The following is a 26972-nucleotide window of genomic DNA, read 5'->3' on the forward strand; positions in this document are numbered from 1 at the left end:
GCTAAAGGGTATCTGGCTCCTTTTTTAACATCTAGGAATTTAAATTCATGGAACAGTCTCGCTCCCCATCAGTTTCACCTAGTAAACAGCCAGTCTCAACTTCTTCAAAAACAGTGACCTTGTTTGAGCAGTACTGTAGTGGTGGGAATCCGTTTGAAATTCAGGCCAACCACAAAGATGAAGAAACAGAAGATGTCTTAGCTTCTAATGGGGTATGTGGTGTATGTGAAACATAAGTGAGTTTTTTTTATTTAAAACTGTTCTACTCAATGAGCAAGGCAATTTACTACATTTACGTATCCATTTACTACCACCCTGCCTGCCTGTATACTTAATGTACCTATGATATTACATTTATAGATGATGACTTTACAATATGCTTTGTTGACCTTGTCCTCTTGAATAGTAAATTTTCCCTTTATGTTTGCTTTATGTTCTTATTACATGATGTTCTTATCAGGTTGCTAATCAAGTAGTAGTGTAATTTCTTCACTGAATATTTACGTGATATATTATGTGAATATTATGTGATATATTGTGAGATGACGGAATAGATATCATCTACCCTTTTTCTCGACACCCTTTATGGGTCACTGATTCATTTTGTTCCATGTCCCTTTATCTAAGAGAAAGTGGTAATGTCTTGCTTAGTTGCCTGGCAGGGATATTTTTTGAGATTTAGAAGTAAAATATTTTAACAACACTTTGAGGACCTCAAAAACAATATTAACTAGACGTAGTGTGAGTTAGTGGAAAGGATTTGAAGGCAAATAATGAATATCGTCTTTATTATTTATCAGCTGCGTGGCCCTTGGCAAATTATTTTAACTTTGTGACCCTCAGTTTCTCCATATTTACAGAGAGGAATGCTTGCTTCACAGTTGCCTGCATGTTGTTTTCACAGTATTTTACTTGACTTAATATTTTGTTTGATGGTTTCTTCTGAACTTCATAATTTCCATAATGACCCAATATGATTTTTATTTTTGATTTGATGAAGCTAAAGTGAAAACCATTCAGATGTGACAAAATATGTTGAAGGATTTGTCTTTATATTTTATGTTAGTTTTAGAATTTATTTTTCATTTGGTGAAGATAAAATTCATTAAGTTTAAATTGTTTCATAGTAAGCCATATTTAAAATTTGATTCAGTGATTCTTTGTGACATTTTGCCTCTGTGAAGTTGGCTTAACCGAGAGGAATTTAAAGTCATTCCAATTATTTTGGAATAATATATCTCTCTATAAAAGTGATTCATTAATTAAAACTTAGATAGCATTTGATTCTCATTATTTGCAGCAGTGTGTTCTATAAAGTTGCTGTGAATACTGAATTAGCAAATACTGAACCATTACTCCCAGAGCAAATATAGGATTAGGTTCCTGTGAGCCTCGGGTTACGACATGTTTATCAGCCCATCAGTACATAATCTGAATTCATAGCCAACAACGCTGTAACTCTTGCCTAAATGAAGCTTATCAGACACACATATTTTGTTTCTCAGGCACATCACAGCCTTCTTGTACTTAGAAACACTAGACAGCACTTCAACGCAACACTTGCAGTGGCATTCTAAACAGTTAAATCACCAACAAAAAGCACAAAAATACAAAGCACTTGGCACTAAATAGGTCAAGAAAAGGAAACTTGTTTATAGTATGAGAGCCTAAGCAAGAAGGCAGAGCATGCCTTGTTTGTATTCAGCTGGGAACATGCATGTTGGATGACTCAAAGTTTTCACTGTTCTGCACGTTTATGACTGACTCCAAAAATATCAGAAGTATTGACTTTAGGGTTACAAATAAATTTCAGTGAGTAGGCAAATTTGCAAACATTGAATCCTCAAATAATGAGTATCTATGATACGGTGTGGTCACAAACCTCTGTTGTTGTAATCAGGACATCCTAGTTCATATAGAATACCTTTCTGCATAGCATCAGGATCACATTGTGTATAAGTATAAAGGAGTACCTGTAAGGCTTGTTTGCAGTTATTAATGTGTGATCTGATCTTTTCAGGTGCAACTTGTGTCCTTGAGAATCAGGGTCCACATTTAAATACGACCTTTCATAGTGCTTTTTATTAACAGACTCTCAAAAAATAGTTGTTGAATTAGGGGGCTAAATTCTTTCCATGTTGTTATCATACTGGTTTCCTCAACTGTCATGTGGAGATAAAACTTCCTCATAGAAGTGTCTGTATGATTAAATGAGATAATTCATGAAAGCACTTAGCATAATACTTGGTTAAAAACTCAGTGTTAGCTATTACTTAATGATATTAATGTTAGCCATTTAATCGTATTAATCTATGACATTAATAGATGATGATGATGATGATGATGATGAAAGTGCTGTCACTGCTTCCTTTACTGTGTGCATGAATTCCACTGTCTTTCCCATGCTGGCATTGGGCCATGGTGCCATAAAGATGATGAAAATGTTAGGAAGACACCCTTTGTCTCAAGAGTAAATCCACCATTTTTGTCCTCATTCTCAGCAAGTCCCTGTGTTCTAAGCTTAATTTTCTAAGCTGCCCTCGGAATTAAATTTTATAGTGAATTAGAACATCAGCATGTGTGTTGCATGTGTTTATTAAGCTGAAGTAATACTTCCAGAATGCCAGAATTGGATACTGAACCTTTTTTTAATGAGTTTTATTAGCAAATTGGAAATAAGTATGGTGAAACTTCTGAGAGACTTTAAGAAAAAAAAATGCGAATGTATACTCTTTAGGCCTAGTGGAATGTTTGTTAGGTTTTGGTTTATGGCGATTTGATTTTGTTGCACATTTTCAAGCTTTTATAGGTGTAATATTTTTCTTTTGTGCTGATTGAGATAGAATGATGAAGACAATGGAAGAATAATTAGATTCTTGGTGACAACATTAAAGCTAAATTAAGAATTTTCTTGTATTTAGCTGTTTCTTATAAAATTGAGTACTTTCACTGTGTTGAGACACCCCACGAAAAGAGGCCCTTTATACTCATTTTTTAATACCCTGTGTTTTCTTCAGTATGAATCTGATGAACAAGAAAAGAGTGCCTATCAAGAGTATGACAGTGACAGTGATGTTCCTGAGGAACTCAAACGAGACTATGTGGATGAGCAGACAGGAGATGTTCCTGTGAAAAGGTGATTGTTCTTAAATTGTGTGGCATTTAGCATTTTATCTTGTGCTCTTAACATATAGGATTTCCTTTAAGGTTAAGAAGAAACAAAAATTATTTTTTTTGGTACTTATAATGTCACCTGACAGAAGTTAGTATGTTTTAAAAAATGATTCCTGGAAGGCTAAAAATGTGTTGTTCCTCTTAACATTTCATAACTGAATTTCAGGAAAACTAAAATAGTTATATGAAAAGTTCTGCCTAGCAAAACCTTTGCTGGTATCTCACAGATCAGTTCATCTAACTGTGAACTGGATTGTTAATGTGTCAAAAAAGAAATTGATTTAGCCATTTAAAAACTTTTAAGTGGCTAGTGTTAATGTAGCTTTCCTTTGAGTTATACAGTTTGTTTGACGTTGCTTTTTGTAGCAAGATTGTAGTTCCTTTTTTATGGTATCACAAAGTTAGTGATTTGTTTAAATCTGTTAAAATTACTTTATTATCTTGTTGAAAATATTGGGCATAATCAAAGAGATTAGTTTTTGCAGAGGAAAAAGCCTTTAGATTTATAAAATCAATCCTGCCTTTGGTGGCCATTTATGCTTTACATAGATAAATAAAAATCCTCAAGGAGAAAATGGTCATTTGTTTTGTATGTGGAGTTCTTGCTTCAATCTTATAAACACAGAAAGTCACCACTTATTTCCCCTATGTCATTTTTGTTCACTATTTGAACCTTCTATCAAGGTGTCCTATTAGTGGTTGAGTTTTGTTTTATGATAAACTGACCTCTTCAAAACTATGATAATTATAAGAGAATTTTTTCTTACCTTTTGCCAGTTAAATGGGCCTGATTCTGGAATGTTGAAATGACTTGATTTCATGACTATCATACATTTAGTGACTATAGATATACTTTTTGCTTAATGATAGATTTCTTAATGATAGATTCTTAATGATAAGTATACTCTTATCATTTAACCCTAAGCTACCTATTTAATACTGTTTAACTTGAAATCTCGACTGAAATAATTCTGTTTTCAAAAGTGAGCAATTCACGTAGTTGTAGCTATTTTAATTGAAAAAATTTGTTCTATTGGTTTTTGCATACGTATGATATTAAGTGTCAGTATGATCTACTGTGAACTGAATAGAACTATTTTGTTGGAATTCTTTATTAGATATGTTTTGGGCATATTTTGGCCAAAAGGAAAGGTCTATTTGAATTGAAATGTACAAGTAAGATAGTGTCTGCCAGTACCTGTGTATATACCTCCATTTTTGGTAGGGTTACTGGAGCCCCCTAAACTTTTTACCCTTAAGAAGTTTGAATTGAACAAATTAGTAACTGAAGCCAATAAATTAATAGATATTATCAGTTCTAACTTGTGTCTCTTGAATTGACCAATTTTTCTTGTATTTTACCACTACCATTCTAGTTTATGCCAAAGTTATCTCTGTGCCAGATTATTAAATCAACTCCTTTACCTTGGATTCTTGTCTCTAGGCTTGCCCCATTCCAAACAACTCTTAGATCTAAATTTAGGGTTTTTTTTTTCATAGTTACAAATTTAATCATGCTGTTTTTCTGCTTAGCTTTTAGTGACTCACCACTGTGTTCAAGATAAGGTTCATATCCCTCAGGTTTGATTGCTTTCAGGGATATCTGGCCTTTACTTGCCTCCTTTCTTGTCACTTTTCCCTCTGTTCACTTCTACATGCGAACGTGGTGAACTCCTTGTACTTTTCTGAGCGCACTCTGTTCTCTCTTATCTCTGACCCTATTTTATGCCGGCCCTTTTTTCTGTGCTGACCATATAGCTTTTACTTTTCTTTTGAACCTTATGCTGCCCCGTAACCCCAAATACTGCCATCAATATTCTGTACTTAATTCAGGTTCTTAGGAGGGTATTTTTTCATAAGTTTCTGAAATCAAGAAACAGTACATTTGCACCTAGATGTATTATTATCCTGGAAAATCAGTTTTTTAAAGAGAAGTAGCTTTTTTAGTGGTTGATAATGTTTTATAATCGAAGAAATGCATTATGGTACTTTATTTTTTTGCTTATTTCCCTTATGGATTGTAAATTTTATAAGAAGTTAATTTCTATATCTTTACCTAATGCATAGTAAGATTTTCATTAAATAATTAGTTAATAAAGGCTAGGGACTAATCTGACTAACTTATTGGTTTATTACTTGACAACTCTAGCAACTCTGTTTTGTTTTTCCATATCAAGTGTTTCTCGGGAAACTCTAAAAAGCAGGAAGAAATCAGATTACAGTCTAAATAAAGTGAATGCACCTATCTTAACAAATACAACATTGAATGTCATAAGACTTGTTGGTAAGTAGCTACACCTTTAAAAAAAATTATAACAGTTAAATTAGTTTGTTACCGAATGACTTTTAGTTGTGGTTTTTATTGTCTGGTATACTCCAGTGCTCTATGCAGTGAGGGATTTAAGGTTATCATATGTCAATGCTTCTCATTTTAAATGTTCCAAATACTATAATACTAATAGTAATGCCAGTTTTTCTTTTTCAGTTACCTGTTTATTAAGTCTTTCTTTGTATCTTACAATTTTTCTAAAATATTTCAGTTAATTGAAATGCGATGAAAAATTCTCTAGGTAGGTTAGAGGTACATGTAAGATAAGTTAGTACCAGTTTCACATTTATACAATATTTTTGTACTTAGTTGTTTCATAGGTCTTTACCATCTTCTGTCAGGCAGAGTGAATAGTGACTTTCTGGCATTTTCAGACACAAGGGATTTACAAGCTAAATGTTCAGATTATAGGAAATGTTGTTCTTGTAACAGATAAGACCTTTATTGATGATTTTGTAGAAGGCAAACAATATGAAGAAATGATATTTTAAATATTCAGGTTTTAGGATGATGTGGATTTTTTTAAAATCAGTATTTCAACATCTTGTATGCTTTTAGCCTTTGTATCTCACAAATAAGTCTATGTATTTGACAAATAAGTTATAGAGATGTCTTCTCCTATTAAACTTCATTGTTCCAAGCGGGAATTTTAGTGGTTTTCCATAAAAATCTCTATATTCTATCTATGGAGATGGTATTTACCTATTGCCTAGTTTGATTAACCTTAGCTCTGTTGAAATAGTCTGTGTTCTTTAAGATAATTCTTAAATTTAATTAATGAATAGGATAAAATGTACAGAATGCTTTTTAGGAGTCACGGTTTCTCTAGAAAGAGCAAAAAATATTACTGAATTGAGAAGAAAAGAAAGGTATACATTTTCATGATGCTCAGAAAAAAGGATAGATTCTAAAAAGCTATTCTGTGGCTAATTATTGCCAGGGAGCTAAGCTTTTCTCCTTCTTCCAAGAGAACTGACTGAACATAGTGTCAGAAATAACTCTCCAGAATTTGTAGAATCAGAATTGGGAGAGTGCTGAGTGGTCATTGGTGTAAGTTGCCATGAAGTCGGTTGTCTTTCTGTAATGTCTCTCATACATGGTAGGCGTCTAGCTTCTGTTTCATGACTCCCAGTCATTGGAAAGACAGTGGTTTGCAAGACTACTCATTCTATCATTAGACTGATCTCATTAGTAGAAGTCTCTTCCCTAAGGTAAACCAAAACCTGTCTCTCTGTGATTCTAGCTTTTGGTTTGTCCTTTTGGTCTAAGAGTTATGCCCTTAGAAGCAAGAAGAATAAGTTCGTGCGTTTTTTTCTTCTATTTCTTCTATTCTTCTATTTCCTCTATCTTCTATTTCTATTTCTTCTATCTCTTCTAATTCTTCTATTCTTCCATGTGATCACTTTTCAGATATGTGGTGGTAGTTATCCTGCTTCCTTTTCTCATACCGACCACCCCACAATCCATTTTTCAGGCTCCATGGGCTCAGTTCCTTTATCTTGTCCTCACTGATAGAAATTCAGACCTTTCAGAATCATTGTCATCCTCCTTAGCCTTCTAGACTCAGCAGTTTTCAATGTCTGAACACATTACTTGAGATGTAGTCAGCTTTTGCTAGATTATGTTGAAGTAACAAGCAACTGTTGGTGCATCAAGACGTTCAACCACAAAGTTTTATTTTTCACTCGTGATACGCATTGTCTCCTGTTTATATGCAGCTCTGCTCCGTGTGTCTCTTCATTCTAAGATGTAGGTTGAAAGAATAGTACCAACCAATCTGGAACATGGGGAGAAGAGCAAAAGCAAACTATGTTATGACTCCTGAAGCTTCTGCTTCCATGTGTCACCCTTGACTTCGTCTGACATGTCATGGCCAAAGCAAGTCAGGCTTGGCAAAGGGAGGGGAGAAGTATGCTTCTGCCGCAGGAAGCACTGCAAGTCAAGGGAAGTGGGCAGGGCTGTATATTGCTCTTACAGGGAATTGGGGAAAATAATATAATCAAACACATCTAAGCAGTTGTTTATATTTTTTACCTTACCTAGTTCAAAAGGGGCTGGAGGTAGTCATGTTGCTGTTTACGCTGAAGGCATATTTTCATTATAATCAAATACAATAAAATACAAGGCTAAGACAAAGTTGAAGAGTGGGCACATCATGCTTTATCATATCATATTTAATGCAGACACCAAATACAATGCTTAACTTCTTGGTAGGCATAAGGGAATTGAAGAAACAATATATTCCACTATCCTCATTATCTGAGAAAAAGATACAGGCCTTTATAATAATGGTAGAAATATGCTCCTGGTGCTGAGTTCAGATGTTAGTAACAACAAATTTTTGTGTAAGGATTACTGATCAACGTAGTGGGCCTTGCTTTTGAACAGTGGGTTTGTAGGAACTGAGAAAAGCCACATTCAAGACCCTTTAAAGTAAAGTATGGCACAGTCCTGAATAAAGCCTTACTCTGTGAAGAGAATTTGACTATTGCAATTTCAGCTTTCTCCACTACCATATCTTTTACTGGACTTGCAATTAGGAAACAATGCCGAGTATGACAATTTAACTTTTATATCTTCTCATTTAGGACTGGGATTAGGTGCTGCCATTATCACCCCAGTTGGGATCCCCAGTAGACTTTTATGCCTATCATTTTCTCTCTCCCTGGGATGTTTTTATCTTCAGTTTTTAGATATATACAAAACAGAACTTTAAGGAAGCCACTGTCTCAGAGGCCTCTGACTAGCAAATGCACTATTCCATCTGCTGTTGTTATTGCATAGAAGTGCCTGAAGATTATAAACTGGCAGAGGTCATGCCTCTTCCTACAAAGGGAGAAGTACGGTTGTGTAAATAAGACAGATTAATTTTTGGTGCTTGAGAAGATGAAGTAACTAATTATTGAGTATTTGGGAAACCATATTAGAACATTAAGGGCATATTTAAAATGTCCTTTTCAAGTAGTATTTACTTGGCAGATAATTAGCAGAGCGTAAACAAAAGAGTGTTAATGGGGCTTCCTTACCCCAGGTGGTAACTAAATTTATTAGAAAGGCTCAGGGAGGCTTTGCACTAGTGGAGAGGACTGATCAGAACAGTTGCTTGTATTATATAAAGAGAAAATTCTGTCATCCTGATGGTTTCTTGCAGACAGTGAAAGAGAAATTTTAGGAAATGTGTCTCATCAGTGAAATAGCCTTGGTATTCACGGTTCTCTCTCCTGGAAGCAGCTTGTGAGCAGGTGTGATAGGTCTGAGGAGCAGGAGCTAGATTACTGAAGTCCATGCTTGTAAGAACTGCCGACAACAACAAAATTACCAGTTTAGTAGCTAGAAAAAATATACCCTAGCACCCTAGCACATGCATCAGTATTTAAAATCAAACTAGGATATGTGCATCTAAGGGATATTTAGGTATAATGTGCCTGAGATGCAGCTTATGTGGTGGAGAGAACACAGGCATGGGAGACAAGAGATCCACTCCTTCATTAGGACATTCTTTTCATTGGGGGAAGGTCAAATACTAGATGACAGACTGCTGAAGTTTCTCAGCAGTTTAGTTTGCTGGCATACTCTATCATTGAGCATTTTAAATTGAAAGGTGATGCATAAAAATGGTTAAAAATTAAAATACCCCAAGGTATAAGCAGAGCCCCTGAGCTGCAAGTCTCCTTCCTCAGACAAAACGACTCAGTTTCTCCTGTTTTCTTCTGGAAATATTAGTGTTAGTATAAATATACTTAATATGTATATCTCCTCTCTCCTATTTTTTTGTTGTTGTTGTTTTGTTTCGAAAATTGGATTACACTATTTATACTGTTTTTTATCTGGATTTTTTACTTAAAATATCTTAAGGTTACACTTAAAATATCTTAATGTATTACCTATCTTAGTATGTGTGGATTTCATTCTTTTTTCCTATTGTATAGATGTAATATTATAAGTGCCACAATTTATACATCTTCTACTTTTCAACATATAGGTTAAGTCATTTCATACTACAAACTGCCACAGCAAGTATCCTTGAAGAAATATCTTTGTGTATATACAGATAGAGCTATAGAACAATACTTCCTCTAGCTGGATCAAAGAGTATATACATTTCCAGTTTTGATGGACATTCTCAATTTACCAATGAGGTTACTAACGAGCTTACTAAAAGAGTTCTGTTAAATTACTCATTCATCAGCAGTATTTGAGGGTAGCTCTTTTCTTAGTCTCAGCAACACTGTGTATCCTCCAGCTTTGGGTACTTGCTAGTCTGATAGGTTAAAAATGGCATCTCATTCAAAAATGTATTTAATTATGAGTGAATTGAAGCATCTTTTCATATGCTTAAAAGACATTTCTATTTACTTGCGAACTACTTATTCATATCCACTGCTCATTTTTATATAATAAGGAAATTATAGGTTTTAATTTCAACATTAAGGAAATCAGTTCTTTTTTTGCCATGTATATTGCATTCATTAGTTTTAGTCCACCAGATTTTTTTTTTTTTGAGTCACTACTTTGTTTCTGGCTAGCTGTTGGAGTTACAGTCATGAAGAAACCATAGTCTTTGTACTTTGTACTTTGTACTTAAGGAGTTCAACAAGGGAAATACAAAATAAAAAAATTTACAGTGTGTTGTTATAAGCATAAATAAACAGAAAAGAGGCAAGAGAAAGAATGATGATTAATTTTCCTTTTTGGGTAGGAAGTGAAAGGACTGACTCACTATGGGGGCTGACACCCTAATTGAGTTTGAAAGATGAATAGGTTCTCATAGATGAAGAAGTTGGTAAAGGCATTTTGGACAGAAAGAACATGTGCAAGACATGGTGTATTCAGAGACTCCAGTTGTCTAGTTTGCTGGAATGTAAGAAACATGACAGGGCCTGGAGGCAGAAGCAGAGGAGATGTGACGAGAAAGATGGGCAAGAACAGGATATGAGAAGGCCTCAAAGACTGTCCTATGCAGCTTGGACATAAGCTCCTTAAGGGATTTCTAACAGGGGAGAGACCCCAGCAGATTTGCTGTTTTTAAAAAAAGTGTAAATAAGGGATTGACTTTGGCTAAGGGGAAACTGGAGAAGGTCAAAGACTGGATGGCAGACTGTTGAAGTCTCCCAGGCAAGGGATGATGAGGACATAAGCCTGGATATGGATGGCAGTGGCCATTGTAATATAGAGAAGAAGATGGATTAGAGAGATTTTAGAAATACAACAGACAGAATTGGTGAATCAGTGATGAGCGATCACTCAAATTTTAGGTTTGTGTGATTAACCAGTTATAATGCCAGAAATGAAAAAGGGAAGATGAGAGGAAGACCAAGTTTGCCAAGCTGATGGTAGGGTAGACTTTGGACATATAGAGGTACCTCTGGGACATTTAAGTAGAAATAGTCTATAGGTAGTTACATAGATGAATGTGGAGGTCAGGAGAAAAAACATGATCAGGATACATAATTTGAGTCATTGTTTTAAAATGACTAGGAAGGACTAGGACTTCTGTCTGATTTTCTATGAACTCAAAAGGTTAGTGGATGAGTTTATCTTGGCAGAGGCTCTTAACAATTTGAGTTCATAGAGAACCAGACAGAAGCTCTACTATCCTTCCTACCCACTTAGTACACACAAAAACATGCAACACAAGATAGCTGAGTGGAAACCTAGGAAACAGCAGTGGATATGGATACACTGGAAGGGCAAACAGCAAGATCAGTCAGTGAAGAAGGTCATGAATCAACAGCAGAAAGGCAGGAGGAAAATTAGGAGGTGAAGCAGAGGTCTTGAAAACCAAGGCATGAGGGCCTGTCAAGAAGAAAGAAGGACTGTGCTTTATTGCTTTATTCATCTTTTATGGTGATCTAGCCTTTGATTTTTAAATTTTGGCATGCATCAGTATCACCTAGAGGGCTTGTTAAAACACAGATTGCTGGCCAGGTTTGGTGGCTCATACCTGTAATCCCAGCACTTTGGGAGGCCAAGACAGATGGATCACTTAAGGTCAGGAGTTCAAGAGCAGCCTGGCCAACATAGCAAAACCTTGTCTCTACTAAAAAATACAAAAGTTAGCCAGATGTGGTGGGGCACTCCTGTAATCCCAGCTACTTGGGAGGCTGAGGCATGAGAACCCAGGAGGCAGAGGTTGCAGCAAGCCAAAGTTGCAGCAAGCCAAAGTTGCAGCAAGCTGAGATCGCACCACTGCATTCCAGCCTGGGTGACAGGGCAAGACTCTGTCTCAAATAAACAAACAAAACACAGATTGCTGTCCCCCACTCCCAGAGTATCTGATTCAGTAGGTCTAGGGTATAACCTGAAAATGGGCACCTTTAACAAGTTTCCAGGTAATGTTGATGCAGCTTGTCTAGGGACCACACTTTGAGAACCATTGGTTCCTTTCTGTTATTTTCCTAATTGAAATGTAAAACAATGTGTATTTAACAGGAAAATTCTTGATTACATAACAGATAATTAAAATAGTAGCTTCTTTTGTTTTTTTTGAATAAGTTGTTTTTAAAGTATCCTTGTTTCGGATACTTGGATAAAGTTATAGAGTTCATTGAAGTCATAAGTGCAGTCTTACAGAAGTATCACAATACTTTCTTATGTGTTTTGAAATTTTAAAACCATGTTTTATGATTAAGTTATCGTTTAAGAAAAAAATATTTTCATATGCAATGTTTAAGGAAAAAAAGTTTGTCATTCACTTTAAACTACATTCTAGTATTTCTGTTTATAATCATATAATAATGATATAATTATTATATAATACATACTATATGTTATCTATATACTAATAGGATAATACTATGAAATAACATATATTTAGATATTATTTACATGAATTTATATTTTTAACATTTAAAAATATTTTCTGAGTTGCTAGCTTTATGTACAGCCTGATCTTTTGAGAGGATAATCCTAAAAGCACCATCCCTCAGTACGTGTCACAAGAAAACAACATTGGAGATTTGGGGGGCTGAGATATAATATTTAAAAAATAAACCTGGTAGCCAGGCACTTAGATAATGGACTTGTTGATTTTTTACTCTGGTCTTCACTTCATTATTCAGTACCTTTTTCTGAATTGCCCAAGCTGAACCAACTTTCCTTTACGCCTCTTTTATAGCTTTTCCAGTTTGTCTTATGTGCTATTATGGCTTTATATGCCATTTATATTCATTGATGGTTTCTCAAATTAGTGTACTGAAATAAGAATAATGAATATTCTTCCAACTCAGAATCTATTCCTGCTTGTGTCCCATCAGATTATAAACCCCTATAGAAGAGAGCCTTAAATCATTTTTGTAGCATCTATATGTGGCACCTGGCCAAGTGCTTTTTACTTTTGTAGGAACCCAATAGATGTTGGACTGACAAACCTTAATTTTTAAAAATCTTCAATATAGGAGAAACTCATTTTCTCTCTTGTCATATCCACAATGGAAAAAATTTCTCCCCCATGTTTCCAGCATTTTTATGGAACTCCTACACTCTTTTACAAATGACACTGTACAAACAAACAACATCGGTTCTCTTTTCTAGGAGTTTCAATTTAAAATAATTTCTTTGAAAATGTAAGTTTAATAGAGTAAAATAAAATATATTTAAGAAAATATTTATTTTTATAAGCTTATTCATATATAGCAAAAGTAGAAAAGCAAGAGGAAAAATGATACACACAAGGTACTGCCCATTCCCCTGAATCCTAGCCCTGTGAAATCTTGGGTCAGAGGCCAAGAACATTTCTTTATCACTGTATCATTCAAGAGCTCAATATCCACAAGGTGCAAAGAACATATCTTTCTCATTCCTTTTTTTGGAAGATGCCAATATCCTATTCCTTTTCCTCTGAATATATAATCAGATATAGTCACAGAAAAAAAACACAGTAAATTAAACTTCTGCATTTACAAACTTGCTAATGTATTTGAAGCGTTCAAGTGTGGGAACCACACTTCTCTCTGTGTCTCCCACTGATGAATTGGCTAAGGCAGGCCCACTGTTCGTTCTCTTGTTTCTAGTTCTTGTCCATGCTGCTACTTGGTTTCTTTGCCAGTCCCTCTGTGTATCTCTTCCCTATGGTCTAGTTATTCCCCAGAAAAGGCTGATGAGAAGTAAATGTTTGAATTTGTGTCAGTCTGAAAATGTCTTTTTTTTTTCTCTTTCACTTGAATGACAATTTAGCTATGAATAGACTTGTAGATTAAAAATTATTTTCTTCAGAACTGGAACTTCTAGCATTCTATTCTGTTGCAGATGAATTTCTCTCTCTTTGAAAACTTTTAATATTTGTTTCCTTGATCCAGAATTTTATGTTGACGTGTCTAGCTATGATTTCATTTTCAATGTGTTTGATAGCATGTGGACTCTTTTGATCTGAAGGCTCCTGTGTTCCTCAACTATTACTGACACTAGTATTTCTTTGATAATTTCCACCTCTGTATTTTCTCTGTTCTCTCTTTTTAAAACAATTTCCTCCATTACTCAAATTGGTCCTTTATATCTATTTTCTCAAATGTTTCCCACAGTATTGTCTTTTGCTGTACCTTTTAGGAGACTTAATTTAACTTTTTATTTTAAATATTATATTTTTACTTTTAAGAAGTCTTTTATATTCTCTTTTTTGGATAATCTTTTATTACTGAGAAATATAATTATTATATTTCTTTTTAGCTTGAATTATTCTGTTTCTTTTGGGATCAACTTTTCATTTTCACACTCTGAGTTTTCTTTGTGTGCCTGGTGATTTTTGATTAGCTATTTAGATTTAAAATAGAAGGCTTACAAGCCATTGTGGGTTTCTTGTGAGTAATTAGAACTATGTTCGAGCTGGCGCTTTCTCTTCAGTAGAAATTCGGACTCGGAACTTTGTGTGAAATATAGGAAAGGGCTTGGGTAGATTTACTGGCAGTCTTTATGGGGACTGATTCTCTAAATCCCAGAATAAGGTAGAAGCCTTAGCTTTTCAATTTTTTATTTTTTTTAAGTTCGTTTGCCCCTCGTCTTTTTTTTTTCAGTTTATCATTTCTTTTTTTCTTTTTCTTTTTTTTTTAGACGGAGTCTCACTCTGTTGCCTAGGCTGGAGTACAGTGGCACATCTCCACTCACTGCAAGCTCCGCCTCCCGGGTTCAAGCCATTCTCCTGCCTCAGCCTCCCGCGTAGCTGGGACTACAGGCGCCTGCCACCACGCCCGGCTAATTTTTTGTATTTTTTTTTTTTTTTAGTAGAGACGGGGTTTCACCGTGTTAGCGAGGATGGTCTCTATCTCCTGACCTCGTGATCCGCCCGCCTCGGCCTCCCAAAGTGCTGGGATTACAGGCATGAACCACCGCTCCCAGCTTATCATTTCTTTTAGAGAGGAACCTTAAGGGTTTCTATTTTGTTTTATGGGTAAATTCTAGCAGCCTACACCTCTAACTGCTGGAGAGGAGAGGGGAATGGTGGTGGTGGGGAATGCAGACTGTTACAGTTTGTCCCATATGTGAACCTGTAGCTTGATCGTTTTTCAGCCCCGTTTCTGACTCCTGCAGTTCCAGCTTGATTCTAAGTAGTTACTGTCCTAGTAAATAGCTTCCACCTCCTTTTTGGCCCTCTTATGGTTTTATCGGCTTATGTTTTTCCATCAACGTGTTCCCATCTACTGTCTGTCATCTAGAACAGACGTTTTGAGATGTCAAATGTTTTGAGCTGCTGGCTGCTTGTTTTTGTAAATAAAGTTTTATTGGCACACCCATGCTCATTTGTTTGCATATTGTCTGTCTGTAGCTGCTTTTGTGCTACAGTGGCATAGTTGAGCAGTTGAAACAGAAGACAGCAGAGCAGAATTGTTGCCACAGAGACTGTGCTGTATGCAAAGCCTAAACTATCTACTCTTGGGTCCTTTACAGGAAAAGTTTGCCAACCCCTGGTCTAGAAATGTTTTGACATTTTTCATTTTCTTGTGCTCAAACCTACCAGCCTCACCTTCTCACCCTCTTCTCTTCATAGATACGGAATTAATTCATTGTAATGTTCTCTTTTAATTCAGTAAGATCTGAGGAGGCATATAAGCCTCCTCAAGCCTCCAAACGTCTGCTGTCTGCCTGTTCTGTCCTCTTGAACTGGAAAGACAGAGTCCTCATTCTTATACTCTGTAATATACTGATGATCTGCTTATTGATTATTGTCTTCCATGTATGACTTTTAAGGTGCAACAGCCGGGACTCTGTGTAATTCCTTGTTCCTTAATACAAGGCCAAGTATATAGTAAGCCTTCAAAACGTGTTTGTTGAATGAATAAATTAATATCCTTATGTTTGAATTTTCTTTTCAAGGTGGTGAGGAACAGCTATTTTTTTCTTCTGAATACACATTTAAAATCGCCTTTACCTATTAATAATCCATTTTTATATCCTTTTTCAAGATTAGTTATATAAACAATGGTTAATCTTTTCGGGAATGGAGAGGACCTCGTGTTCTAGATGCATGCCAGCCTACTTATTTGCATTCTACCTCATTCTACTTATTCATCTTTGTTTTTTTTTTTTAACTGAGTAATGTAATATATTATTTTTTCCTCACAGTGTTGCATTATTTTATATGTTAACAAGTAGTAGCTTAAGTAACCGTATGTTTTGTAGCTGAGGAAATACCTGCATAATGATCCAGAGTGTTTTAGGAGCAGTATATTTCAATTATTTTTCAAATGTGATTTTTCAAAAAAAGTCTGTGTGAAATAATTGCAAAAGATGATTGTGAAACAGAAGAATTTTAAAATAGGAATAAGAATAAAATCTGAGTTGAGTAGTTTTTACTGTGTTTTGATGTATATTTGTATTTGTGTTTCTCTTCTTGACCATCTATTATTTAAAATCATTTCTCACATAAATTAAGAAAGACGTACTGAGTTCTTAAATGGTTTTGATAGTAGACATTTCCTTTGGAGTACATTTGTCATTTCTTGTACTGCAGTAAATGTGTTTTGAGTCATGATGTCTTTAATAGTACCAATTTAAAATTATAGCAGTTAAGATGAAGTAGAGCCAGCACCTGAATTATTGGCTTATTTGGAAATTAAGCAAATGGCCTGTTTTAAGATCTTCTGCAGAAGAAAGTATAGAGCATTTTTTAATAGATATGCTTCTTTTCCTATTATTTCCCATAAAAAAGAAACAGAACTGGGGACTTGCAGTTATTTGTTATTTGATTCTTCCCATCTCACTTGAACCCTTCCAATACATTAGCAAGTTTGTAAATGCAGAAGTTTAATTCATTGTGTTTTTTGTTTTTCTGTGAGTATATCTGATTATATATTTAGAGGAAAAGGAATGGGATATTGGCATCTTCCAAAAGAAGGAATGAGAAAGATATGTTCTTTGTACCCTGTGGATATTGAGCTCTTGAATGATATAGTGATAAAGAAATGTTCTTGGCCTCTGACCCAAGATTTCACAGGGCTAGGATTCAGGGCAATGGGCAGTATCTTGCATGTATCATTTTTCTTCTTGCTTTTCTACTTTTGCTATATATGTATAAGCTTATGAAAAATAAATATTTTCTTAAATATATTTTATTTTACTCTATTAAACTTACACATTTTCAAAGAAATTATTTTAAATGGAAACTCCTAGAAAAGAGAACCAATGTTGTTTGTTTGTACAGTGTCAGTTGTAGAAGAGTGTAGGAGTTCCATACAAATTTGGGAAACAGTAAAATGTAGTAAGAGGAAAATATCATTGTATTATTTATATTAGTACTCTCCAATATAACTTTCCAAGATGATAGAACTGTTCATAATCTGTGCTGTCCCATGCAATAGCCATTAGCCACATGAAACTACTGAGTACTTGAGACATGGCTACTGTGAAGGAGTGCAATGTTTCATTATATTTAAATATTTTAGTATAGTAATTTTATTGTCTTTTTATAATTATAGACTAACAGATTTTAATTTTGTTCTGCTTAATTTTTTATTCTTTTTTCTTTTCAGGAAAATATATGCAGATGATGAACATTCTTAAGCCAATTGCCTTTGATGTTATTCATTTCATGTCTCAACTATTTGATTATTACTTGTATGCAATATATACCTTTTTTGGTCGGAATGATTCAGTAAGTCCACCTTTAGAGGGAAAAAAATCTTTCTTTTAAAATTTATTTTATAAATGTCAAAGTTTTTCATTCTCTCTATAGAAGATACACAAATAACATTATTTTGGGGATTATGCATCAAAAACAAAATTATTGATATCAGCCTTCTGTCAGCCTTATTGCCTTACTTTTATATTAATTTTAAGCTTTGGTATGATAAACACATTCAAATTTTTGGCAGAAAAAGTGCAACATCTGTTTCTAACCTTGACATATTTTGGCAATGAAAAATGTACAGGTTGCTTTATTTAAATCTGGCTCCCTGTAAAATACAAAACAGTAAATGAGACATTTTAAATGCTGGTTAACAACCTTAGCAGTCACTAGTATATTTAAAAGATAATGATGTATAAGAATGCTTGTGATTTTTGTACATTGATTTTGTATCCTGAGACTTTGCTGACGTTGCTTATCAGCTTAAGGATATTTTGGGCTGAGACAATGGGGTTTTCTAGATATACAATCATGTCATCTGCAAATAGGGACAATTTGACTTGCTCTTTTCCTAATTGAATACCCTTTATTTCCTTCTCCTGCCTAATTGCCCTGGCCAGAACTTCCAACACTATGTTGAATAGGAGTGGTGAGAGAGGGCATCCCTATCTTGTGCCAGTTTTCAAAGGGAATGCTTCCAGTTTTTGCCCATTCAGTATGATATTGGCTGTGGGTTTGTCATAGATAGCTCTTATTATTTGGAGATACATCCCGTGAATACCTAATTTATTGAGAGTTTTTAGCATGAAGAGTTGTTGAATTTTGTCAAAGGCCTTTTCTGCATCTATTGAGATAATCGTGGTTTTTGTCTTTGGTTCTGTTTATATGCTGGATTACATTTATTGATTTGCGTATATTGAACCAGCCTTGCAAAATCACAAGCATTCTTATACACCAATAACAGTCAAACAGAGAGCCAAATCATGAGTGAACTCCCATTCACAATTGCTTCAAAGAGAATAAAATACCTAGGAATCCAACTTACAAGGGACGTGAAGGACCTCTTCAAGGAGAACTACAAACCACTGCTCAATGAAATAAAAGAGGATACAAAGAAATGGAAAAACATTCCATGCTCATGGGTAGGAAGAATCAATATCGTGAAAATGGCCATACTTCCCAAGGTGTAATTTATAGATTCAATGCCATCCCCATCAAGCTGCCAATGACTTTCTTCACAGAATTGGAAAAAACAACTTTAAAGTTCATATGGGACCAAAAAAGAGCCCGCATCGCCAAGTCAATCCTAAGCCAAAAGAACAAAGCTGGAGGCATCACACTACCTGACTTCAAACTATACTACAAAGCTACAGTAACCAAAACAGCATGGTACTGGTACCAAAACAGAGATATAGATCAATGGAACAGAACAGAGCCCACAGAAAAAACGCCGCATATCTACAACTATCTGATCTTTCTTTGACAAACCTGAGAAAAACAAGCAATGGGGAAAGGATTCCCTATTTAATAAATGGTGCTGGGAAAACTGGCTAGCCATATGTAGAAAGCTGAAACTGGATCCCTTCCTTACACCTTGTATATACAAAAATTAATTCAAGATGGATTAAAGACTTAAATGTTAGACCTAAAACCATAAAAACCCTAGAAGAAAACCTAGGCATTACCATTCAGGACATAGGCATGGGCAAGGACTTCATGTCTAAAACACCAAAAGCAATGGCAACAAAAGCCAAAGTTGACAAATGGGATCTAATTAAACTAAAGAGCTTCTGCACAGCAAAAGAAACTACCATCAGAGTGAACAGGCAACCTACAAAATGGGAGAAAATTTTCGCAACCTACTCATCTGACAAAGGGCTAATATCCAGAATCTACAATGAACTCAAACAAGTTTGCAAGAAAAAAACAACCCCATCAAAAAGTGGGCGAAGGACATGAACAGACACTTCTCAAAAGAAGACATTTATGCAACCAAAAAACACATGAAAAAATGCTCACCATCACTGGCCATCAGAGAAATGCAAATCAAAACCACAATGAGATACCATCTCACACCAGTTAGAATGGCAATCATTAAAAAGTCAGGAAACAACAGGTGCTGGAGAGGATGTGGAGAAATAGGAGCACTTTTACACTGTTGGTGGGACTGTAAACTAGTTCAACCCTTGTGGAAGTCAGTGTGGCGATTCCTCAGGGATCTAGAACTAGAAATACCATTTGACCCAGCCATCCCATTACTGGGTATATACCCAAATGACTATAAATCATGCTGCTATAAAGACACATGCACACGTATGTTTATTGCGGCACTATTCACAATGGCAAAGACTTGGAACCAAGCCAAATGTCCAACAATGATAGACTGGATCAAGAAAATGTGGCACATATACACCATAGAATACTATGCAGCCATAAAAAATGATGAGTTCATGTCCTTTGTAGGGACATGGATGAAATTGGAAATCATCATTCTCAGTAAACTATCGCAAGGACAAAAAACCAAACACCGCATATTCTCACTCATAGGTGGGAATTGAACAATGAGAACACATGGACACAGGAAGGGGAACATCACACTCTGGGGACTGTTGTGGGGTGGGGGGAGGGGGGAGGGATAGCATTAGGAGATATACCTAATGCTAAATGACGAGTTAATGGGTGCAGCACACCAGCATGGCACATGTATACATATGTAACTAACCTGCACATTATGCACATGTACCCTAAAACTTAAAGTATAATAATAATAAAATAAAAAAATAAAATAAAATAATACAGTATTGAAACCCAGAAAAAAAAATAAAAAATAATGAAAAATATTTATTAAAATAATTGAAAATCTGAACTGAGCCATCTACCTGCCATAGAATTAATGTTTTTCTGCACCTCCTTTCTGTGTTTCCAAAGCTCTTATTGAGTATATCTTTTTCTGCTACTCACAGAAAATAACACAATATTAGGCAGGTAACTAATTTGATACTTTAAAATTAATTATGTGGTTTGCATAGATGTTTGACAGTTTTCTGTGTAAAAACATTCCATTGAGTCCTATGAATATAATACTACTTATGTTTCATATCTTTTTAAAAATGTAAATTTCAATGTATAACTACATTCATTATATAAATATTTATATCCTTGCTGTGATCACAAGTATGTCAAAGACATAATCATTTTATATAGGACCTGAATTTCCTGGGTTAATTCTGAAAAATATTACTTAGAAAGAATGCTAATATGACCAGTGACAAAATGTTGCTACAGAATTTATATACTATAACGTATGTATTAATTCATCACCCTGAATTTGGAAACTCACTAAATAAATATTGAGGAAGACATTGTAGAGTTTTAGCTAATTGTCAGAATGTTTTAGTGTTGTAGGTGAGCCTTACTTTGTCTTTTGGGCCATGCCTCTAGACCAGTCCTAAGAAATTTCACAATAGTGGAAACGTTCTATATTAGCAATGTCTGGTATGGTAACCACTAGCCACACATGGCTGTTGAACACTTGAAATATGTATGACTAATGACTTAGGAACTGTATTCTTAATTGTATCCAATTTTAGTTAATTTAATCTTTAAATATAAATAGCCACATGTGACTACTATCATATGGGACAGAACAGTTCCAGACCACATTATTGATAAGATGTGTTAAAATAAGATCTTTCTGAAACTTTTGGGAACCAAATGGTTTTGGGCATGATTTCCCAGCTCATTATATACTGACACAGAATTTTTTCAGAATGGCATTTACTAGTACCCCAGAAATTTAGCAAAGCATAGTTAGGTACTTATTGTAAAATATATTGCATATTTGATTTAAGGTTTGTTATGAACACACTAATCTGATATTTTATATTTAAACCATTTTCAATTCTGTAAGACTCAGTAAGAGCTATTTAATTATACTGAAACAAAGAAAATCTATAAATAAATAGCACAAATAAGCACATGCATGTGTATAATACTGAAGTGGTAGTTTTTAATTTCCGAAGAGAATAAGCTTTTCAGGCCCATTAGAAATCACAGAATTTTTCATACTCATAAAAATAAATAAATACTCCAAATTTACCCCATTAGCTGTTGAATGTTTGTTAGTGGTACCGGGGAGGGGGAATCAGGTAATGTGTAGAATGGGAAGAACAGGTAATGTGGTGGTATCTGCTTTTCTGTCAGAGGAAAGGGACTTGTGTGAGAGAATTTAGATGGATGCTTCTTGTGGAAAAATAAGTATCTTTTTCTCAGGGGTTCTGGCTTCTAGAAATCATTGGTTGAGGACACAGTATATACATTAGTTCAAAGGATTACTCCTATTAATACTATTCCCTCCAGAAACTCCTGCTATTCACTGAACTGGTTATAACCTACTACCTCATGCTCTATTTTATATCTGATCCATTGGATTCTATTATAATAATGCTACTCATAGTATTGCTTTATCTTGCCTTGTCCCCAGCTTTCCATTGTTCACCTCTTAAATTATGTTTTCTTTGGTCTTTCTGGTTCACATTTTTTTGTGAAGACCATTCTGTAACTTACTTACAACAGTAGTAAACACATAGCAGACACTCATGGCATATGGATTGATCTAATTATTTGCCATCCCAGTAAATCTTACGAAGGTTCTTACTTGACAACAGTTTGTGAGCCTCATTTAAGGTTACCTTTCATTAGTAAAACGGTTTCTTTGTAGAGAGCCTATAAATAGGTATCTATATATTTAAAAAAATGAATTAACTTCCAATTCCGGGTATGACAGACTAAAACCTTTCTAGATAAGATTTCCTGCAGAAAACAACTATAAAATCTGAATACTATAGAAAAGGCAACTATTTGAAGACACTGGAGAGTAAACAGAAGCAGCAAATAGACTGTGGTGGGGGGTCCATGCTAGTCTGCAGATGGGAGAAAGGGGAGCTATGAAAATAAACTTTATCCCTGTGGCTTTTAGTTCAGTTCTAAGTGCAGTCCATGCGGCCCACGGTGGGGAACAAGCACAGGAAAACCTGAAGTTTTTATGGACTGGAGAATCAGAAAAGTGGAGCTAGAAAACTGGAAACACTGAAAATAGTGGAGGACGCTCAGAAGAAAAAAATCCAGAGAGAGGATTTCCAAATTCAGTCCACCTATATCTCGGACTGTGAGATATGTGATTCCATGATCCATGATTATATGGAACAAACTGACTGCAGCTCAGTGAAAGAAAAAAAATATAAACGGAGACCAAAGCTGCTGCACAAGAGACAGATTATAGTTAAAGCCCAGCCAAGAAACTTATGTACTGAAAACAAAGGAAATGGTATTTATGGGAGAAAAATGACTAGTATCCAGAATCTCCAGAATGAAATCGGTGATGTAATCCAACTTTACCTAACAGACACAGCACCAAATCAATCTAATTTAACTCTAAGATATTGGAACCAAGGGATAAGGATTTTAAATGGGCTTTTATCCTTGTCTTCAATGAATTAAAACAAAATATATTTTAAATGCATGAACATCTCAGCAGAGAAATAGTAAATTCTGGTAGTGACAATAATAAAAAACCAAAGGGAAATCCTAGAAATGAAAAATACAATTTCAAAAAACAACAAAAAATTTACTCAATATACTTAACAGCCAAATGGACATGACAGAAGAAAGAATATGTGAACTTAAAGATAAATCAAAATTATACAAAGTGAAGAGCGTAAAAAAGGATTAAAAGGAAAAAAGTCTCACAAACGTTCGATTATATCACATGGTAAAACATACATGTAATTGGAATACTAGATGGAGAAGAAGAGAGAGAGAATGGGTCAGAAAAAATATTTGAAAAAACATTGGCCAAAATTTTGCAGACACGAGATGCTAAATGAACAGCAAGAAGAGGAAGCATAAAGAAATGTACAGCAGAGTACCTATGATGAAACTTTTTCTTGAAAACCATAGTAGATGTATTATATAAAAGGGACCAATAATCTGATTAACAGCTGACTTCCCATTAAAAAGCTATGGGGATGAGAAGAGAGTTAACACCTTGAAGGTACAAAAGAAAAAGAAATAATGTCTATTCAGAATTTTATATCCAGTAAAAACGTCATTCGAGAATGAAAGTGAAATTAAGATACTTTTAGATAAAAGGAACAAAAATACTAAGAGAATTTGTCACAAGGGACATATAAGAATTCCTAAAGGAAGTTATTCAAACTGAAGGGGAATGATAACACATGAAAACCTAGATCCTCAGAAAAGAGTAAAGAGCGTTGGTAATGGAATCTACCTGTGGAAATTCAAAAGATAATTTTTTTCTTTTTCCACTTTCTTTATAAACCATAGAGCTGTTTAACACTGAAATCATAGCATAGTCTTCCTGGAGTTCATAATATATGTAGATGTATTACATATAAAAACTGCAACAAAGTATGTGGGGGGTTATGATGTATAAGATTGCAAGATTTCTGTATATTAGTAAAGCAGTGATGAGTATTGTAATCCATAGGACAACCATGAAACATAATACAAATAACTTTAACTTTTAGCCAACAGGAATATTAAAGTAGAAATCTAAAAATATATAATTACAAAAGGCAGGAAAGGAAGAACCAAGGAGGGAAAATAGAGATAAAATATAACAGTAGGTGAAAACTCAACTAATCATTACATTAGATGATAATGGACTAAACTCTCAAATGGCAGATTGTCAGAATGGATTAAAAACAAAGTCCACACTAAAAAACAAAAAGACATACTTTAAATATAAAAAATAGGCTGGGCATGATGGTTCAGACTTGTAATCCCGGCACTTTGGGAGGCTGAGGTGGAAGGGTCACTTGAGCCCAGAAGTTCGAGACCGGACTGGAAAATATGGTGAAACCCAGTCCCTACTAAAAATACAAAAATTAGCCAAGTGTGGTGGCTTGCTCCTGTAGTCCCAGTTACTCGGGATGCTGAGGCAGGAGGATCACTTGAGCCCTGGAGGTCGAGGCTGCAGTGAGCTGTGATTGCACCACTGCACTCCAGCCTGGGCAACTGGGCAACAGAGCGAGACCCTGTCTCAAAAAAAAAAAAAAAAAAAAAAAAAAACCCAAACAATTGTGCTGGAGATCCTAGCCTTTGTCATAAGATAAGAAATATAAGGCATATGGATTGGAAAAGAAGTTAGGTTGTCCTTAATTGCAGATGACATGGCAAACCCTAAGGAATCCACAAATAAGCTTCTAGAACTAATAAGTACGTTTAGCAAACTCCTAGAATATAAAGTCAGTATAAAAAAATCAATAATAATCAAGTTTGAAAATAAAAAAAATTTTTTTAAAAGCTTTACTTATAATAACATCAAAATTTTTTAGAAATGTAACAGATAACTTGATAGGCTTGTACCCTGAAAATACTAAAGCATTAGAAATGGAATTAAAGACTATGTAAATAAATAATGAGATACACCATGTGCATATATTAGAAAACTCAATATTGTAAAGGTGGCAGTCTTCCCCAAATCTATAGGTTCAGTACAATCCCAATCAAAACTGTAACAAGGTTTTTTTTTTTTTTGAAGAAATTTAGAAGTTTATTTTAAAATTGATACAAAAAGCAAAAGATTCATAATGGCCAAAACATTTTTGAAGACCAGAGTTAGAGGATTTTTATACCTGATTTCACAAAGACTTACTCCAGAGCTACAGTAATTGATAAAGTGTGGTACTGGCCTAATGGTAGATAAGTGCAACAGAAATAGACACACTTACATGGTCAACTGATTTTTGAAAAGAGCACTAAGGCAGTTCATTAGAGAAAATAGTTTTTTTAGCAAGTGGTGTGGGTACACTTGGATATAAGTATGAAAAGAAAAAAAAAGCCTCAACCCCTTCATACCATACACAAGAATATAAATAAACATTGTTTGTAAGACCTAAAGAAGTTCCAAAACTATGAAACTTCTAGAAAAAACTAGGAGAAAATCTTTGTGACATTTGGGTTAGGCATATGCTTCTTTGAAAAGACACAAAAAGCATGAAGCATAAAAGAAAATATTGATAAAATGGGCTTCCTTATGGTTAACAACGTTTGCTAAAGAGGTAGAAATACGAAAAGGCAAGTCAGACCAGGAGAAAATTTTGCAAACCATATTGAGAAAGGGCATGTTTACACAAAGTGTAAACAACTCTTATAACTCAATAAGAAAACAACCCACGTAAAAAATGGGAAGAGATTTTATCAGGTATCTGCACTGCAAAAGAAGGTATGAGAATGGCTAATTAGCACATGAGAAGATGTTTGACATCACTGTCATCAGAGAAGTGCATGTTAAAAGCACATTGCAATACTTCTGTGCAACCACTAGAATGGCTAGTTAAAAGGACTGACAGTATTAAGAATTGGCAAGTTTGTGGAGTCTTAGTCTGCTCCAACTTCCATAGCAGAATAGCATAGACTCGGCTGCTAAAGAACAGAAATTTATTTCTCACAGTTCTGGAGGCTAGAAAGTCCAAGATCAAGGTGGTGGCCAATTCATTTTCTGATGGAAGCACCCTTTCTGGCTAGCAGATGGTTGCTTTCTGCCTGTGTCTTCACATGGCCTTTCCTTTGATCATGTGGAAGGAGATAGTAAGCTCTCTAGTGTCTCTTCTTATAATGGCACTAATCCCATCATACCAGGGACCCACCCTCATGACCTCAGCTAAAGCTGATTTTATCTCCCAAAAGCCCCACCTCCAAATGCTATCACATTAAGGGTTAGGGTGTCAACATGCATTTTGAGGGAAAACACAAACGTTTAGTCCATGACATGGAACAAATAGAATTCACATACATTGTGTGTAGAAATGAAAACAGTACAGCTACTTTAGAAAACAACGTGGAAGTACCTTATAAGGTTAAAAACATATTTAGTATATGAATTAGAAAATCGATTTCTAGTTATTTACCCAAGAGAAGTGAAAATAATATATGTCCCGACAAGGACACACACATGAATGTTCATGGTGACATTATTCAAATAGCCCAAAACTGGAACCCAAATGTTAATTGACCGAATCAGTAAACTGAACAAGTAAAGAGATTGCACTGTATCCATACTACTAAATACAATAAAGCAATAAAACACTACAAAATACCACCAGACTCAACACGGATGAATCTCAAAAGCATTCTGAGTAAAACACATCAAACACAAAAGATTATATACTATGTGATTCCATTTATATGAAATTTTAGAAAAGGCAGAAACTACAGTGAGAGAAAGCAGGTCAGGGGTTAAGGGTGAGGGAAGGGGATAAGGGCAAAAGGTATGAGGACATTTTTAAGGGGGAGGGAACTCTATTATGGTGCTGGTTGCGAGATTGTATGCTATTACCAAATTCATCAAACTGTATACTTAAAAGGACTGAATGTAATTTATATATAAAT

At 34.9% G+C, this 26972-nt stretch overlaps 1 protein-coding gene across 5 annotated transcripts in view; it reads left to right on the forward strand.

Moving 5' to 3' along the window:
• Window positions 1–26972, forward strand: part of VPS50 (VPS50 subunit of EARP/GARPII complex) — a 127688-nt gene that overhangs the window by 74794 nt on the left and 25922 nt on the right. For all 5 annotated transcript variants that reach the window (XM_519203.8, XM_063814745.1, XM_009453622.4 and 2 more), the window contains 4 exons: window positions 36–212; window positions 3018–3136; window positions 5352–5458; window positions 17464–17585. In XM_519203.8, coding sequence (XP_519203.3) covers window positions 36–212; window positions 3018–3136; window positions 5352–5458; window positions 17464–17585 — 525 coding nt within the window. The remainder of the gene's footprint in view (window positions 1–35; window positions 213–3017; window positions 3137–5351; window positions 5459–17463; window positions 17586–26972) is intronic.

This window comes from Pan troglodytes, chromosome 6 (assembly GCF_028858775.2).
Source record: "Pan troglodytes isolate AG18354 chromosome 6, NHGRI_mPanTro3-v2.0_pri, whole genome shotgun sequence".
NCBI lineage: Eukaryota > Metazoa > Chordata > Mammalia > Primates > Hominidae > Pan > Pan troglodytes.